At 38.3% G+C, this 15,417-nt stretch overlaps 1 protein-coding gene across 1 annotated transcript in view; it reads right to left on the reverse strand.

Annotated features, from left to right (window-relative positions):
• The window catches only part of ctnnal1 (catenin (cadherin-associated protein), alpha-like 1), a gene marked incomplete in the record, with an annotated part of 58,486 nt that extends 44,683 nt beyond the window's left edge, over positions 1–13,803 (reverse strand). Inside the window, 1 exon segment of the mRNA XM_014005660.1 lies at positions 13,347–13,803. Coding sequence (XP_013861114.1) covers positions 13,347–13,442 — 96 coding nt within the window.
• Between the last annotated feature and the right edge of the window lie 1,614 nt (positions 13,804–15,417).

Consider the following 15,417-nt stretch of genomic DNA (forward strand, 5'->3'; position numbering starts at 1 on the left):
ATTTGAAATTTACCAATATTTTGAATTGCAAAATCTCAAACATATATATTTAGTATTCCATGCTTTCTATGTCCTTCACACTGTCTTTGTTCTGTCATGTCAAACTTCATTTCATTAAATAACTCATTATGAGGAGGGTAGAAGTTCAAAGACACTCCAAGAAACCAATTAACACATACAAAATTCCCCCGTGGTTCACACAGCCATGTTCCTGCAGGAGAAGGAGAGGACACCTGGGATGGATGGGAGTGAATGTCAATTTTTTCTTTTTTTATCATATCAATCATCAAAAATTAATTTGGCATTTTTACTTAAATAATTTATGTAACATTCAGTTTTAACCATCTGGCTGGTTTTAGTGTTAGCCCAGATATCTTCATCAAATATGTCCAAATATTTCACAAATACTAATTCACAATATGTTGAGTTTTGGGTTTTTTTAACATTATTTTGTAAATTAAGTAAAATTGTTTCAGATTTTTTTTTCCCTCTCAGGAGTATTGTGTTGTTACACTGAGCTGAACAGGACTGGATAAAACTCCACTATTCTTAACCAGTTTTTCAGTATTAATTACAAGTATACTGTTACAGTCACGTTTGTCTTTCCTGTTGGGTCTCTGCTATTACTTATAAAAATACAAAAAAGTGGCTTTAAATCATATTGCATCAAGCAAAAATAAAACAAAACAAAATAAAATGTGTATTTTAAAACTGTAATCAAATAAACAGTGAGAGGTCCAGAGATTCTGTATGTATAAAACATATACTATTTACATTTATGTTTTTCTTTTGATGATCTAAGAAATACAGATGCTTTACACTTGGTGAGAGAAAAATGCATAAAAAAAAGAAATACTCACACCTGGAGGGTAACAACTCGCAGCACCACTTAACACCCTCTGTCTAAGGTTTGGTACTAAAAGTCATTTTGCAAAACAAACTTTCTCTGCTGCATTTGCACCTTGCATCCATGTGCAAATGTCTTTTCTGGCAAGAAAAAATGTGCTTTTAAAATCCTTTCTAAAATAGAATTTTTTAAGTCTGTTTTTGTTATTTTGACATCACTCACAGTAATTATATAAAAAAATAAAACAAGGATGTAGCAGCCAGATTTATCCATGGCTATCATTGCTTTGTGGGTTATAGAAACCACATTAACAATAGAGGTGTATTTTTCTGTTTTTCTAATCCTGGCTAACTTGGTCAGGACACTGTGACCCAGAATTACTGCTAAATGATGACCAAAAAAAAAAAAAAAACCCTGTTCTGTGAGGACCTTTTATCATGTTCAGAATGTTCTACTTTTGTTTCTTGGTGTGCTGTAAATGTCAACATCATGACCCAATGTCATGTCATGGATATTTTAGTTTTTTTTTTTGCTTGATTTTTTACTAGTAGTCTGAGTGGAGACATTTTTTTCAGAGAAAAACACAGGTATTAAAAAATATCCAGAATGACAGTCGAGGYCTGAAATGCTTCATTTTTGCACTTTTTTCCTCTTGATTGACCTGGTCTTCACTGATGAATCAAATCTGACTGAAAGCAAAGCAGCTCTCATGCAGCTGAGGCCAATTTGTGACAAAGACTAATTATTTTGAGGTGGATTTTCAATTTTTACAATCTGCTACTTTCTGCTAATCTTTTTATAAAGAGGCATAAAACAAATCAAAGACGATGAAAAAGCCCAAAAAGCTTTTGTTAAATGCTTTGAGTAATTCATTGGTCAATTAGAAAGCAAATTAGAAGACAGAATAACAGAAAAACATTGTTATTAAAGAGCTGAACTTGGAAGAGCACATCTTGGACCAATTAACCTTTATTTCAAATCGACACAAAACGATCTGGATTAAAAAAGCAAAAGAACAAAAGATAATGTGTCTTCCTCTCCACTAAGTTTTGCCAAACAGCAATGGTGTTTTTTTTACATGAACATACCCAGAGTACAGTAATTATGGCACTGCAAGTTTGTGCAACATTTCTCCATCAATGCCCAACAGTGTGAACAAGATGACTACGTCATGCTCCCGACACCAGAGTAATTACTGTGCCGAGCCAAGAGAGCATGAACAGGAAGGCAGTGGGAGACAAACAGCTGCCATGCTGCAGCGCGAGTGTTTACCTAGGACTGTCTGAGCAGTGGATGGTACAGATCCCAGCTAGTGCATGACAAGACAAACAGAAGAGTGAATGCCTACAGAATTACAGTACAGCAGTCTTTTCTGTCTCACTCAGCAGTAACATAATCAACTTCACTTCAACTTTCATTCCATCAGGAACTCTTTGTACAAGCTTCGTAAAGAGAAACAACTAATGCTGCATCTCCACATGTCCTCTTTTACTTCATTGGTTGCAAAGTAAAAGAGAATCCTAAAGAAAAACTTGAGATGGCCTTTGTACAGAGCCCAACTGCTGACTTGGATAAAAAACAGTGGATTAAAAGAATAATGTGTGGTCACGAGATGGTTAATGAATGGCCATGGGTTAGTTCATGTGAGGCCAAATGATAATTTTGAGCAGCCGTGTCATAGTCGGATTATACAATATATGAATAGCTATTTTTGTTTTTAAGTGTTCAAATGTACCCCACTCTTCTTCTTCTTCTTCTTCTTCTTCTTCTTCTTCTTCTTATTATTATTATTATTATTATTATTATTATTATTATTATGTAAACATTTAATACAAAATGTATACATCCATGGTTCAATATAAACAGTTCATTTTTCATAGTAGGCTATCAGTATTTACAAGATGACAATGAAAACCCTGTGTGTCGGGAAACAGATTTTTCACTGTGTTCCTGATAGAGTTGGGCAAAATCATATCGTGTGCAATTAATCGTCAGAAAAACTTTAATTGATTATTTTTGGCACTTGACAGTTAATACAGTTAATGCCTCCAGGCAGACTGACAGCAGATTTCCCCGGTCAGTCTCTGCTTCAAATATGACGAACATTTTGAAAAAAGGTTCTGTAATTTATTTAGCATAACTCTGGTTTTACTTGGTCTATAGCAACACAATTTAAAAATTGATGCACAGCCTGAAGTCTGTACTTTTGACACAAGTTGGAACAGATTTTTGCGGAGAGCAAATCTTTCCCACTAGAGTGATTTAAACTGGTCATGTGACTAAGTATCAGGGCATCCATGGTATTAATCTTCATATTAATCGTTATCAGCTAAATACCACAATTAATCGTGATGAATTTTTTTGTCAATATCGCCCAACTCTAGTTCCTGAACATAACTCCAACTCCTTCTGCAGAAAAGGCACAAAGTGCAGAAGGAATTCATTTTGAGCATTCTTAAAAAATGAAGCTTTTAAGACAAAGACAACCCCAGTCATCACTTGTCTTATAGCAGCAAATAATGCTAAGAATTTTGTCATTTATTCCTATATTAAAATKAAATGGATTTAATTCAAACTTGTCTATGTTAATAAGCAATAGTCTCTTCATAAAAATATCTGCAATAATTATCTCATGGCCAGCGTTACATTTTTTTAATCCAATGTCATAAGATGGGTGCCATACCTTTAAGCCTAGTTACTGTAAATATAGTCTTATTAGTTCTGGTGTGTATCTGCGTCARTCTCAATCTAATGATGTTGCTCTCGGACCCAACACAAGACTCAATGCTTCATGCAGCAGTCAGTTGATAATAAGAATGGTAAGCATCTTAATGCTGTTCCAGGTCTTAGACAAGTTTCATAAGAAGGTCAATATTTTTAACAGGGAAACCAATTGAATCAATATTTTATTTAGTTCTTTTAGAGTAAAAATCAACTGCAAAATCTCTCCATCTTAATTGAACTACTAACAGTAATGGACACTTTTGGGGTGGAGATTATAAAGTCTCAGAGAAACCCCAACAAATAGAGTCAAACGATTTGTGGGATTAAATATAGCTAAAATAAGAAGCGCTCTTTAGAATTGCTTTCCACTTTCATTTACCACAGAATAGAAGCGCCCGAGCAAAGTGAGCACAGGTAATGCCACTTGTTTAATCAATACTTAATCTGCCTTTAAACTATAGCAATACATCTCAAGTCTTTCACTGAGACAATCTGAACACAGCTTTTACAGTTAGCTTTAGAAATGAACAAACTTAAATTGCAGAGAGTGAATTAGATTTTCTCAACATTCTGTTTACTCTGTTAAGCTCTCTTGATGCTGGATTCCCTTCGGTTGAGTTACTTAGAGGGGCACACGTGCAATCACTCACTTACACGCATAAAATATATACACTTTTTGCATCTGGAAGTAAATCAGCAGAGAAAAGGTCAATGTGTGAGGCAGACCCTTTTATAGGCACTCAAGAGAAATGGTGTCCGGTAATGACTCCCATGATAGCAATAGTGAGAAGCTTTCAAGACAGGGGCCAAAGGTTAAATGCTGGTCATTTAAACTTTTCTCAACTGTGTTCACATGAGTGCACGTGTGTGTATGTGTGCACGTGTGCACACATACACACGCGAGAAGAAAAACCACAGATGAGATGGTGTGGGCGGCTAAAGTGAAATGAGAGCAAACACCAAAAAAAGATAATGAATTCTATGAATCAGCGAATCAGACTGATGTTACCACTTTACTGAACAAGAGGGAGARCTGTGGAATTACGTCTCAATTCAKTCTCATTTAAAGTGGGCTGGTTGACTAACTACAACTGTATGAGGCTCARTGTGTGATCAGATGTAATGACAAGTTTACAGTTCTACAACCAGATGTGAAATTACAGCTGCCTGGACTACATTCAGAGGTTGTCTAGACTACACAATGCTTCAGTCTTTCAGCAAATCATGCTAAAGGAAAACTGACTGCTATATCCTGCAGCRTCTTGTACTCAAATACCATGATTTGCCAACAATTTAGCATAAAGCTGATGGTCTCTTGCAAAAATAAAAATAATGAAAAGCACAAACTTTGAAGTGAGTTGGTTTAATGACAATCATTTTGCCAGAATGAAAGCTGTTGGATTCAGTACTAAAGTACCCAAGTGGAAAATATGCTAGTTTGTAAATTTGGACCCATATGGGACTCTCAATTTTGCCTTTTGCAAACAACAATAATGTAAGTTAGTAAAAATGTTGCTGACTGAAATGGCACAACCCTAAACCTATTTAGCACCTTCCTTTGTCACATAATGGGACGTCGGTTTTATTCCACATTGCCTTTCATGTAGTCAAGGGCAGCACATGTAACTTTTCCACTTAGGATTATATCTTCAGGCAAGCAGGTATGAACAGCATACAAAATGTATGAGTTAGCTATCCATCACAATGTTCAAGTGATAATATGGTGTAAAAGGAAAACTGACTTCTTAAAATATGATAATCACTTGTTCAAGGCCTCAAAATTGAAGGCTGAAGAGGTGGGGAGCATTAGCAGCGAAACACAAAACGCAGGTGACTACACAAGAAACAGCAATGCAGACAATCTATCTAGTGTCTGACATCCATCCATCAGCAAATAATTACTCAGAGTGAACAGATATCAAGTACACAGATAGAAGACACATAAACCACAACGGGAGCGCCCCCCTGCCCCTCCACACATTCTAATTTACACAATAAAGGCTTATTGTATCCTGTTCCCACGAGGTTCGTGCGTTTTGATTTGTGAGTGTGTATGCACATGCGTGCATGCTGTAATCCTTGTGTGCTTTCATTCCAGGGACTCATTTGTCTTCATTATCATCATACRGCTGGAGGAAGAAGGTCCGTTAGGGCTCATGGCGACTGCCTCTGTGCCTCAGTAGAAAAAGGAACTTTTGCTGCCTGGAAATCTGTCTTGTCACTCGACCATAAGGTCAGGAATATTAAGAGGAAAATAAGACCTCAGCAAACTGCATTTCCAATACTGTCAAAGTGAAGGGCGAACATCTGACTGATAGCCACGCTCACACGGATGGTATTTTTTTCATGTTTCTGTGGATTGTTTCTGTCACATCCTCAAATCTGCCACTGAGCTCTTGTTTGGGTAATAAACATCAAATTTTGATCTTGCTTGCAAAAGCCTAAAGTGAACATGAAAAACTTTTTTGTACCCACAGTTCTTTACCCCAGATCAGGAAGCAAAACCACAAACACCGCAGAAACTCTGGATGCATGACAAAGTCGATCCTAACAAACTTGGACAGGGAACGGATTTTCCAGGCCCAATTATAACAGAAAATCTCCAAGCTTAGTCTTGAAGAAAAGTGATGAAGACAGCAGAGCTATGCAATCACCAGGCTAGGGTGTCACACGTGTTTAAATGTGCATCAAACTGATCAAAGACTCAGATAATATTCCCTCGCCGCTATTGGTTCCAACACATTTCTTTTGCCTGAGAACTTCACAGTTACACCTCATTGACAAGGACTGCCGTGTCTGCACATGGACTGGCCTGCGGTGTATTTGATAGGAAAACACACCTTAATCAGAAAAAAAACATCTGCTATTTTATTAACCATCCTATGAAAACATGAGGAAAGATTAAACCACATAATTGCTAATTGCTTCCCAGCACGGTTTATACCACATCACAGGTGGGATTCAGACATGCAGGTTTTGAATCCCTTCTCACGTTGTGATTGCTCATTGCATCTTGACCACCATCACTGAGATTTATTGCCCAAATAGTCCAAAACAAGTCTACTGGTGAAAATGAAGTAAAATCACCTTGGAAATAACAACTTCCAGCTGAGCAGCTACATCAGGAAAATATTTGTTCTGTTTTAAAAAGAATTTGAAAGGACGAGGATGAGAAGCATCCTCTGAATGATGGAAGATGTGTCACCAAAGTACCCAGGTGGTCCATTAGCAAAAAAGGACTCAGGCTCAATTAAACTAAGACTGAACTAAAAAAAGAAAACAAGAAACCACAGAGCAGATGCAACAGTGGGGATGAAGTTGAAATGCAAATTCAGCCTCTAAAATCTAAACGCACATACAAACAATCAGTCTGACAGGTGAACACACAAGCATAAAAGGAAAAAGGCGTGGGTGGGATAGCATGTGTGCATCCTTCTAGAGTGTGTGTATGTAAGAAGTGCAAGGCAGGGAGACTCTTGGGCCTGTAATTACAGCCTGGTAGGAGTGAAGCTGATAACTGAGGACTGCATTTATCAACATCAGAGCACAGAGAAAGGAGAGGAGAGGAGAGGAGAGGAGAGGAGAGGAAAGGACAGGAAAGGAAAGGAAAGGAAAGGAAAGGAAAGGAAAGGAAAGCAAAGGAAAGCAAAGGAAAGCAAAGGAAAGCAAAGGAAAGGAAAACTTTTTCAACATACACTTTTTTTTTCACTCGCACTGCTTTTTCGTTTCCCTCATGACAGTTATCCAACAACCTGTATGTGTATTCACACAAATATAGATGACGTTTCTTAGAAAATCCATGAAACACAGCCCACCCACTCAGTGTTTCCATATAATCTTGGGCTATGTTCACACTGCAGGTCTTGATGTCAAATTTTTTGCTCAGTTCCATTTTTTTTTTTTTTGCATTGTCGTTCACATTATCAATGAAATGTGACATCCATCAAACTCGTGTGAACTGTTTACAGTTCTAAGGCGACGCGCACATGCAGAAGAAAATGTGACGTCACAAAGAGCATACTGTGTTTAAAAAAGTAAATATGGATACTAGGGGTGTCCCGATACCAGTTTTTTCAAGACTGAGTACAAGTACGAGTACTTCAGTTTAGGTACTCGCCGATACCGATACCAAGTAGCGGGGTTAGGGTGGATTATCTGTTCAACTTGTTGAATATTAAACAGAATGAAAATGAAATGCAATTATCATGCAAAAACTGATGAGTAAATATTATGTTTGACAGTAAAAAGGTAGTGCAAACTCTGCCAAGTAGATAAGTTGGTATAAATATCACACCATAACTTTTGAAACCATTTATTTTATTTCAAACAGGCTCTTTTTTATAAGGCCACACTCCCTCTGAATGTATTAACAAAACAAATACTGCAAAACAAATGCTGTTGCATACATTAAAAAACAAAATAAGTTATTTTTATACATTTTCCTCAACATGCAACTACCAAATTTAAATTAAAATGTAAAACGTAAATTTTAGCAGTACATCTATAGAAGTTTACTTTGCTTCAGTCTTAAACTTAAAAAAATGACTAATAGTAATAAAGTGCAGTAAATTTCAGTTCAAACTTAAATGGAACAACTAAAACAACATCTCAGAAGAACCAGAGGGAAAAATAAAATGCTTTTACAACAAACTTCCTTCCATATTCTGCTTATGTCTTAGTTTGTTCTACAAGAAAGAAAAAACAGCATTGAAGTTACTGCAACAACTGCAGCATAGTGCTGTTTATGAAGGCTACTGCTAGCAGCAGCAAACTCTTTGACTTCKTTGTCATGTCAAACCCCAAAACACATTACGGCAAAGGCTGGTTCACCCCAAAGATCCGGTGCCCCGGCACAAACAGAGCAATATTGTATATGCTGTGAAGTGCCAGGAGGACCGCGACCAGTTATACATCGGGGAAACAAAGCAAGCACTGTTCAAAAGAATGTCCCAATACATACGAGCTAATTCTAATGGCCAGAACTCTGCAGTTTTCTCTCATTTACAGGCCAGCKGTCACTCTTTCAGAGATGAGGATGTTCTCATTCTTGATAGAGAGGAACGTTGGTTTGAGAGAGGAGTAAAAGAAGCCATTTTTGTAAAGAAAGACCGTCCATCATTAAACAGAGGTGGGGGCCTCCGTTTTCAGCTGTCCCCCTCCTACAGCGCTGCCATTGGCAGTATCACTCCACCCCCTGTTAACAAAAGGTATTAATTAGGGTGAACGATAGCCATGTGACGTGAGTATGAGTCACCTGTGAACGATGGTCATGTGATGTGAGTATCAGTCACATGGAGGCAGGACATAAAAGCCTGAATTTGCCTGAAACTCTCAGACTGAAGAAGTCTCTTGGAAGAGAGATGAAACGTTTCATTAAAGAAGAACCCGTCCAGAGGACCTATACAATTTTTTTTCCTTTGTTTTTTACCTGGATTACTGAGATGCATCAGGACACTTTGTCATATCTTGTCCTCAAATGTTTAATCAAATTGCTGGTGTTAAAACATCCAACTTTCGCTCCTCCTCTTGACAGTTTAGCAGAGCACAGCAGACAGTCTGCTTGTTTGTGTCCTCGTTTGGTGGTCGATCTTAAAATATCTCCAAACTGCCGACGTTACTTCTTCTTCTTCTCATCGTTCTTCTTCTGTTATTCGGGGGTGCGGTCAGAAATAACGTGTCAGTGCGTTAGCGCCCCCACCTGGTATGGATTGTTGTTTACCCTTTGTGCTGCAGTGCAGCACAGGAGGAACAAAAAAGGGGACAAAAGCGGTATCGGTTAAGAGTATCGGTCGGCTTTTACGAGTACGAGTACGAGTACTTGATGCTGGTATCGGACTGGTATCTAATGGATACTACACAAGTGTGGCTCAATTCTGAAGTTGTTCTGCAATCAGAAAACCCAATTTTTTGGCATCTTGATTGTAAGTTCGTGGTTAAAATGTTTTAAGTTTTTTTTATTAAGATGCAGACCGAATATTAAACATCAAAGTTTAATTAAAAATTCATGTTACTCCTGTTTTTATGTTACATTTTCTTCACATTAGTTTCGACTTTTTACTAATACAAGTTCCAGTAACGAGTAACCCCCAATTTACTCTGCCTCTGCAGTAAAAACCCAACAAAACAACCATTATCAATGAGAGCATTTACATCATTTTTCTGCAGCTTTTCACATTTTTGCGTTCTTAGCTGTTACTATACATTCTCCTGCAAAGCTGGAAGGGGTTAGAGGTTTTAATATTCTGCACTAGGGCTGCACAATATTAGGAAAACCTGCGATGTGCGATAACAGTGTTTAATWTTACGATGACAATATGACTTGCGGTAAATAAACAAACACATAAGTATCTAGTGTTGATGTCTTTATGTTCTGTTCTGGGTTTAGAGCAACAAAAAATAAATAAAAATTTGATTCCAGAATGAATTGTTTGAAAATGTGAAGAGATCCATCCAACTGACCAAATACATGAAGGGCTCCATTTGATTGTTGAAATACTTCAAGCTTCGGTGTGATTAGTTGCATTTCCATTGCAAATGTGTGCAAAACTTTGTCGATATTCTGTTAATGTTGAGAAAACAGTTTCACAATATGGTGTTTCCATTAAGTAAGAAGTGCTATTAAACTCACGCGTGAATACGTTTATTCTCGCGATAAGTCATTACAAACATGGCGGCAATGGATGTAAACACATAGCATATTGCTACCATGGCACTAGTGCTCATCATCAGAGGAGACGTCTGCGTCTTATCGAGGCTTTCGAGTGACAAGCCCCTTATGAGTGGCTACGTATGCAGCGTTTTTAAGACAATTTTAGCTGGTAATTTTATTACTTTCTTTTACTACTTCGGTGATTTTACTACTAATTCTACTTCCTGTTGTCTCCTTCTTCGTCTTTTTAGCCAGTAGAAACATCCGGTTGTTGATCACGTGACTCCCGTGATGCGGAAAAAGTGTTTCCATTGTAGTTTTGCAAAATACACCAATTTTGAAAAACCAACTTATCCTAGCACAAAAACATTTTGTCAAAAAACATGTTTTTTTTTATTGACGTATTTCCATCAAGCAATTTTATTTTTGAAATTCTAATTTGCGCTTTTTCACGGTCACTGGAAATGCAGCTTCTGACAAATGCATAAATGCAAACTTCTGAGCCAACCATTTATTGCAGTTTATGCAGTTTTTTTGCAATATGCATATTGCACAGGCTATTATCGCGATGATGATAAATTTTCAATATACTGTGGAGCCCTATGCTGCATTGAGCAATATAAAGGCATTTTCTTTAAGTAAAGAACCTTTTTAATTCTATGGACTTTCACAGTATTCAATTTGATATCAAAAACAAATTTATTCAAACTTYAATTCAGTTTATTTGACTGGAATGGAGCCTTGTGACCAGACTCAGTGGAAAGCACTCACTAACATATCGCACAACAGCGCCTGAGTGTCTTGATGGCGTCACACTAGCAACAATGGCTAACTATTTTGCAGCTGGTAGTTGTTGAAAAAGCAGTTTTTGCCAGCATTGCGCAGCTCTGTTGCTATGGGTACATGTCTCATGATGAAAAATAAAAAGGAATAAGAAGATTGTCCTTGAGGCCCACTATTCAACAAGACTGTGATGTGCTGAGTGCAGAGAGAGCATACAATGCATTCTTTTATGCTATACAACGGAACCAAGCTGGTCCTACTCAGCAGGAAGAGGTGCAACTTAAGTTTGCACATTCTGSTGAAACATTGCTGCATTTCTCACTTTAAATATTCCTAAATTTACCACGGCTTCAATCTCAGATAGAAATTTAAAGAACTCAATTTCTCAGTAAAAGCAAAAAGTCTGAACTTTCAATATGTTCATGACTGACTTAAGAATCTAAAACAAATGCCTGCCATGGAAAGCACACCCCTGTTACCTGATGTATTTTTCTGATAACCAACTCATCCATTCAGTACAGGATGACCTTATCTATCAAATGAGCCAGAGCAGTGAGAAAAAAGAGAGAGAGGAAGCTAGTTGGCAGAGCAGACAAGGGGGAGGACAGCATCATGGGCTTGAACACCACACTCCCACCCKGTTGTTACCCCGACAATGAGCTGCCTCTCTGCTCCCCCGTCTCAGTGAATACAACTGAGCCTTTACAGGTCTCTGCCCCTTCTGTCTTTAGACAACAAGAGGTCATCAGAAGCATTTAGAAAAGGACCATTTCCTTATTCTTCTCATTCTCAGAGATGTGTGCTGTTGGTCAGATGGGAAGCAGAAACTCAGTCCTTTTAAAGCAAAAGTTCAATTTTTTCTGAAGTTCTGTGGAAAAGTTATGAACAACTATTGCCTTAGTTCCTATAGATCGCTTTTTGAACRAGCTCAGTTTGGAGACATAGCTTGTCGGTCCTGTCAGAATTAAACTAACAGCCAGTCCAAGCAGGGCCAAACCTAAAGCGGATTCCCGACGCCTCCTCCAAACAAATTTAGTGTCAAAAACTTTACAGCGGTTCATGTGAACCTTTACATCGCAGCCTTTCACATTCAGTAGTTATTTACATCAAGTTCTATAATTATTTGTAAGCTCAAGCACTTCAGGTGTAATGTGGGGCACTTTCAAAAAGAATATCGTAATATTTCTGCAAGAATATAACCTTGTGAGTAGAGGTGGGTAAAATAATTGATTCAGCAATGCATTTCAACTCATTTTTTGATTCATTTTGATTTCATTTAAACACATAAAAAAGTCATGTTTAAATCACCTCAAATCTCTATTCTATCCATCCATCATTTTCTTTATCCAGTTCTCATTTCTGGGTCACAGAGAGCTGGTGTCTGTCTGGAGCAGTCACTGTGAGAGGCAGGGTACACCGTGGACAGGTCGCAAGTCCATCACAGAGATCCACGGAGAGACAAATGAAGCAAACAACTATTCACACTTCGACCCACACAGRGGGACAATTTAGAGTTACCAATTACCCTAACATGCGTGTTTTTTGGTTTGTGAGAGGGAACCAAAGTTTTGAAACGAGTTGTTTTAAGAAGGCAGCAATCCACTTTGACCCAGCTCAAACCTGCCATTTCCTTGTGAATCTGGTAAAATCTAATTTATTATTTATCCAAACTGAGTCACCTCGAATTACTATCTACGGCAGGTAAGATGTTGATTCTTCGTACCCTTTCTACAAAACACCACTACAGAAGATCCACGCCATCCCTTTAATAATCTGGACATGTGTAATAAAGCAGTTTAAGAGTTGAGAGCCCACTTTGTTTTACAGTAACATGATTCATTAACTCACTGCCTCCTTACTTGGACGCTTTAAATGCGGGAACTTGAGCTGTTGAAAGAGCGCAGTGGCCTTTAAGTGCCTCCTTCATTTTCTCCTGTTTATTGTAAAACAAAGCACGTGCTTTTAAAGAGGCGCACGGGGAAGTGGGAGTCACAGCTCGGCTCTGAAGTCCGGCACCTTCTGAAAAACTTTTATGACATCTTTGCGTTGAAGTTAGGCGCGAGGCCACACGTCAAGTTTGTAAACACGCCCCCCAAACGCGTTTTATTTATTATAAGCTGGTGTTTTTTGGAGGGGTTGAGCACTTTCTTCATCTAACCTCTTTTCTAAACAATCAAAAAGAAAACCTGCACGCTTATAGGTCACCGCAATATGGAAGAAGTTRCGTCAAAACAACGCAGCACGAGCCGGAGGTAAACACCTTGACTCGTGCACAACCGTGAAGTTAGGTAGTAAAAGTTCAAACGGAATCGTTTTTTTTTAAATATATATTTATATACTCACCTGCGAAACCAAAGGAATAAGCGTCTGCTCCACCGAGCGAGTTTTGATTTCCAGCCCGGAATCAAAGTTAGTGTTGCCGCACGGAGATGAAGCCATTCCCGCCGAGGTTTCCTTTCCTTTCCTTTCCTTTTCCCCCCTCCTCCGCTGGCTCTGTTCTCTGACACACTAAAATCACGACGCACAGATGGCACTGTGAGTTCACCGAGAGGCTTTTCTCCCCTCTCTCTCTCTGCTGTTTCACAGCTGCAAACTGCTGCGAAAAGACTTGAGACTACACGCCGGCTTTTCTCACTCCGCTGCGCTGCCGTTTATCGAGCGGTTCTTCTCTTTACGCACGCACTGCTTGAGCAGCTGCGCCCGCAAATATCCGCGTAGTTTACTCAACTACGGCAGGGAGCGGACTGCAGCACACCACAGTGGGTAACCACACACGCGCGCGCGCGCACGCATACTCAGGTTTCCACTGCTGGCTGTTCAAACAGTGATTTATGCAGCAACATATTCAAATCTTCCCTCACAGTTACATAACAGTCCGAATCAAGCCTGTTCAAATAAAATTAAAGACCGAACATTAATTTCGTCCCAGAGATGCCATGCTCAGAGTGTGTGTTGTGAACTACTCTCAGCTACTACCACATCAAATTTTAGCTCAGTATCTGTAAAACTGACCAACTTGTAGTGTTGGTTAATGTCAATAGATAGACCATTTCCTAGTTGTTGGTGTGCACGGCATTGTGGGTCGGGGTCAAAGGTTATTTGGTAAAAACAAACCACATTTAATCTGACAGATGCAACCGTGTTTTTTCTTTTACGTTCACTGGATGCTTTTTTGCAAATTATAACAGGGAAAACACTGATATTTTATGAGCAAATAGAAAGTGAAATTTTAAGTTTATATTTGTAAAATATAATTTTGTATCTTGTGTTTTTTTTTAACATGTTTTTGGTCGACATAATGTTATGCATTTACCAATAAAATATAATAACCACTCTCTCACTTCAGTTCATTTTGGATTTTTTTTCTTATCTGCTCTTACAGACATTGATGTTCATCCATGTGGGTAAGAGCAAGCCACAAAATATTCAATTATTTAGGTCCTACTGGTACCCACTACTTACTTTATTATATGGTCCAGCAGTTAGTTGGAATACTGCCCATTTATTTAGTATCAACATAATAACTTGTACTTTCAATCATGATGATAAAAAATAATCTAGCTTAAAGTTATATGGGAAGAATCTCATCTTTTTCAGAGCAAATACGTTGGGTCTGCATAACAGTGTAAATTTACTATTTAGATTTGTTCAAAACCAATGGTATTTCCATAGCACCTTCATATGACCCAGCCACTTTGCACATATGCATTTGTAAATACAAAATGGTCTTTTACGTAACTATACTGTGTCACATTTTTGTGCTTTTTAAAGTGAAGTTAGCTGTGGTGGCCTTCTTAAACTGGGTTGGTTCCAAAAGTTGTTCACTTATAGTGGTACATCCACAGGTTAATAAACTTTGTCCAGTGAAGCTCTGATGGGAGAATGCACTCATCACAGAGGCAATGACGCTTGCTCGATAACCCAGAACAGGAACCATAACAAACCCACATACAAAATTTTGAAAATTTTGTCTGGCCCAGTCCTTGGCCCACACAATGTGGAAAACAATATAATACTCGGCCCACCGGAAAGAATGATGGCCCTTTGGTGGCCCAGATGTGGTTTGCTATGGTTCGTGCATGGTCCAGCACCACACAAACCAAACCATAACTGGGCCAGTTGAGGCATGCCATCTCAAAAGCAGTCATCATTGCCAGATGTGGCCCACATCTTATTGTCGAAGCATAGCAGTGCCATATTGACACCAGATCACCAGAAAAAAACTTTCTTTTTAAGACATTTGTTGAAAATCAACAAAAGCTCATACACCTTTGCATGCACCAAAGTTAATAATATGAATAATAGGCATCTTTACATTTAAAATGCACTTCACATTTCCAAAGAAATTCTCAACAATCCTAAACAAAATACACTTAGAAAAATACATTAAAAAGACTGTGGCCACATTTAGGAA

Source organism: Austrofundulus limnaeus, unplaced genomic scaffold (assembly GCF_001266775.1).
Source record: "Austrofundulus limnaeus strain Quisiro unplaced genomic scaffold, Austrofundulus_limnaeus-1.0 Scaffold32, whole genome shotgun sequence".
Lineage (NCBI taxonomy): Eukaryota > Metazoa > Chordata > Actinopteri > Cyprinodontiformes > Rivulidae > Austrofundulus > Austrofundulus limnaeus.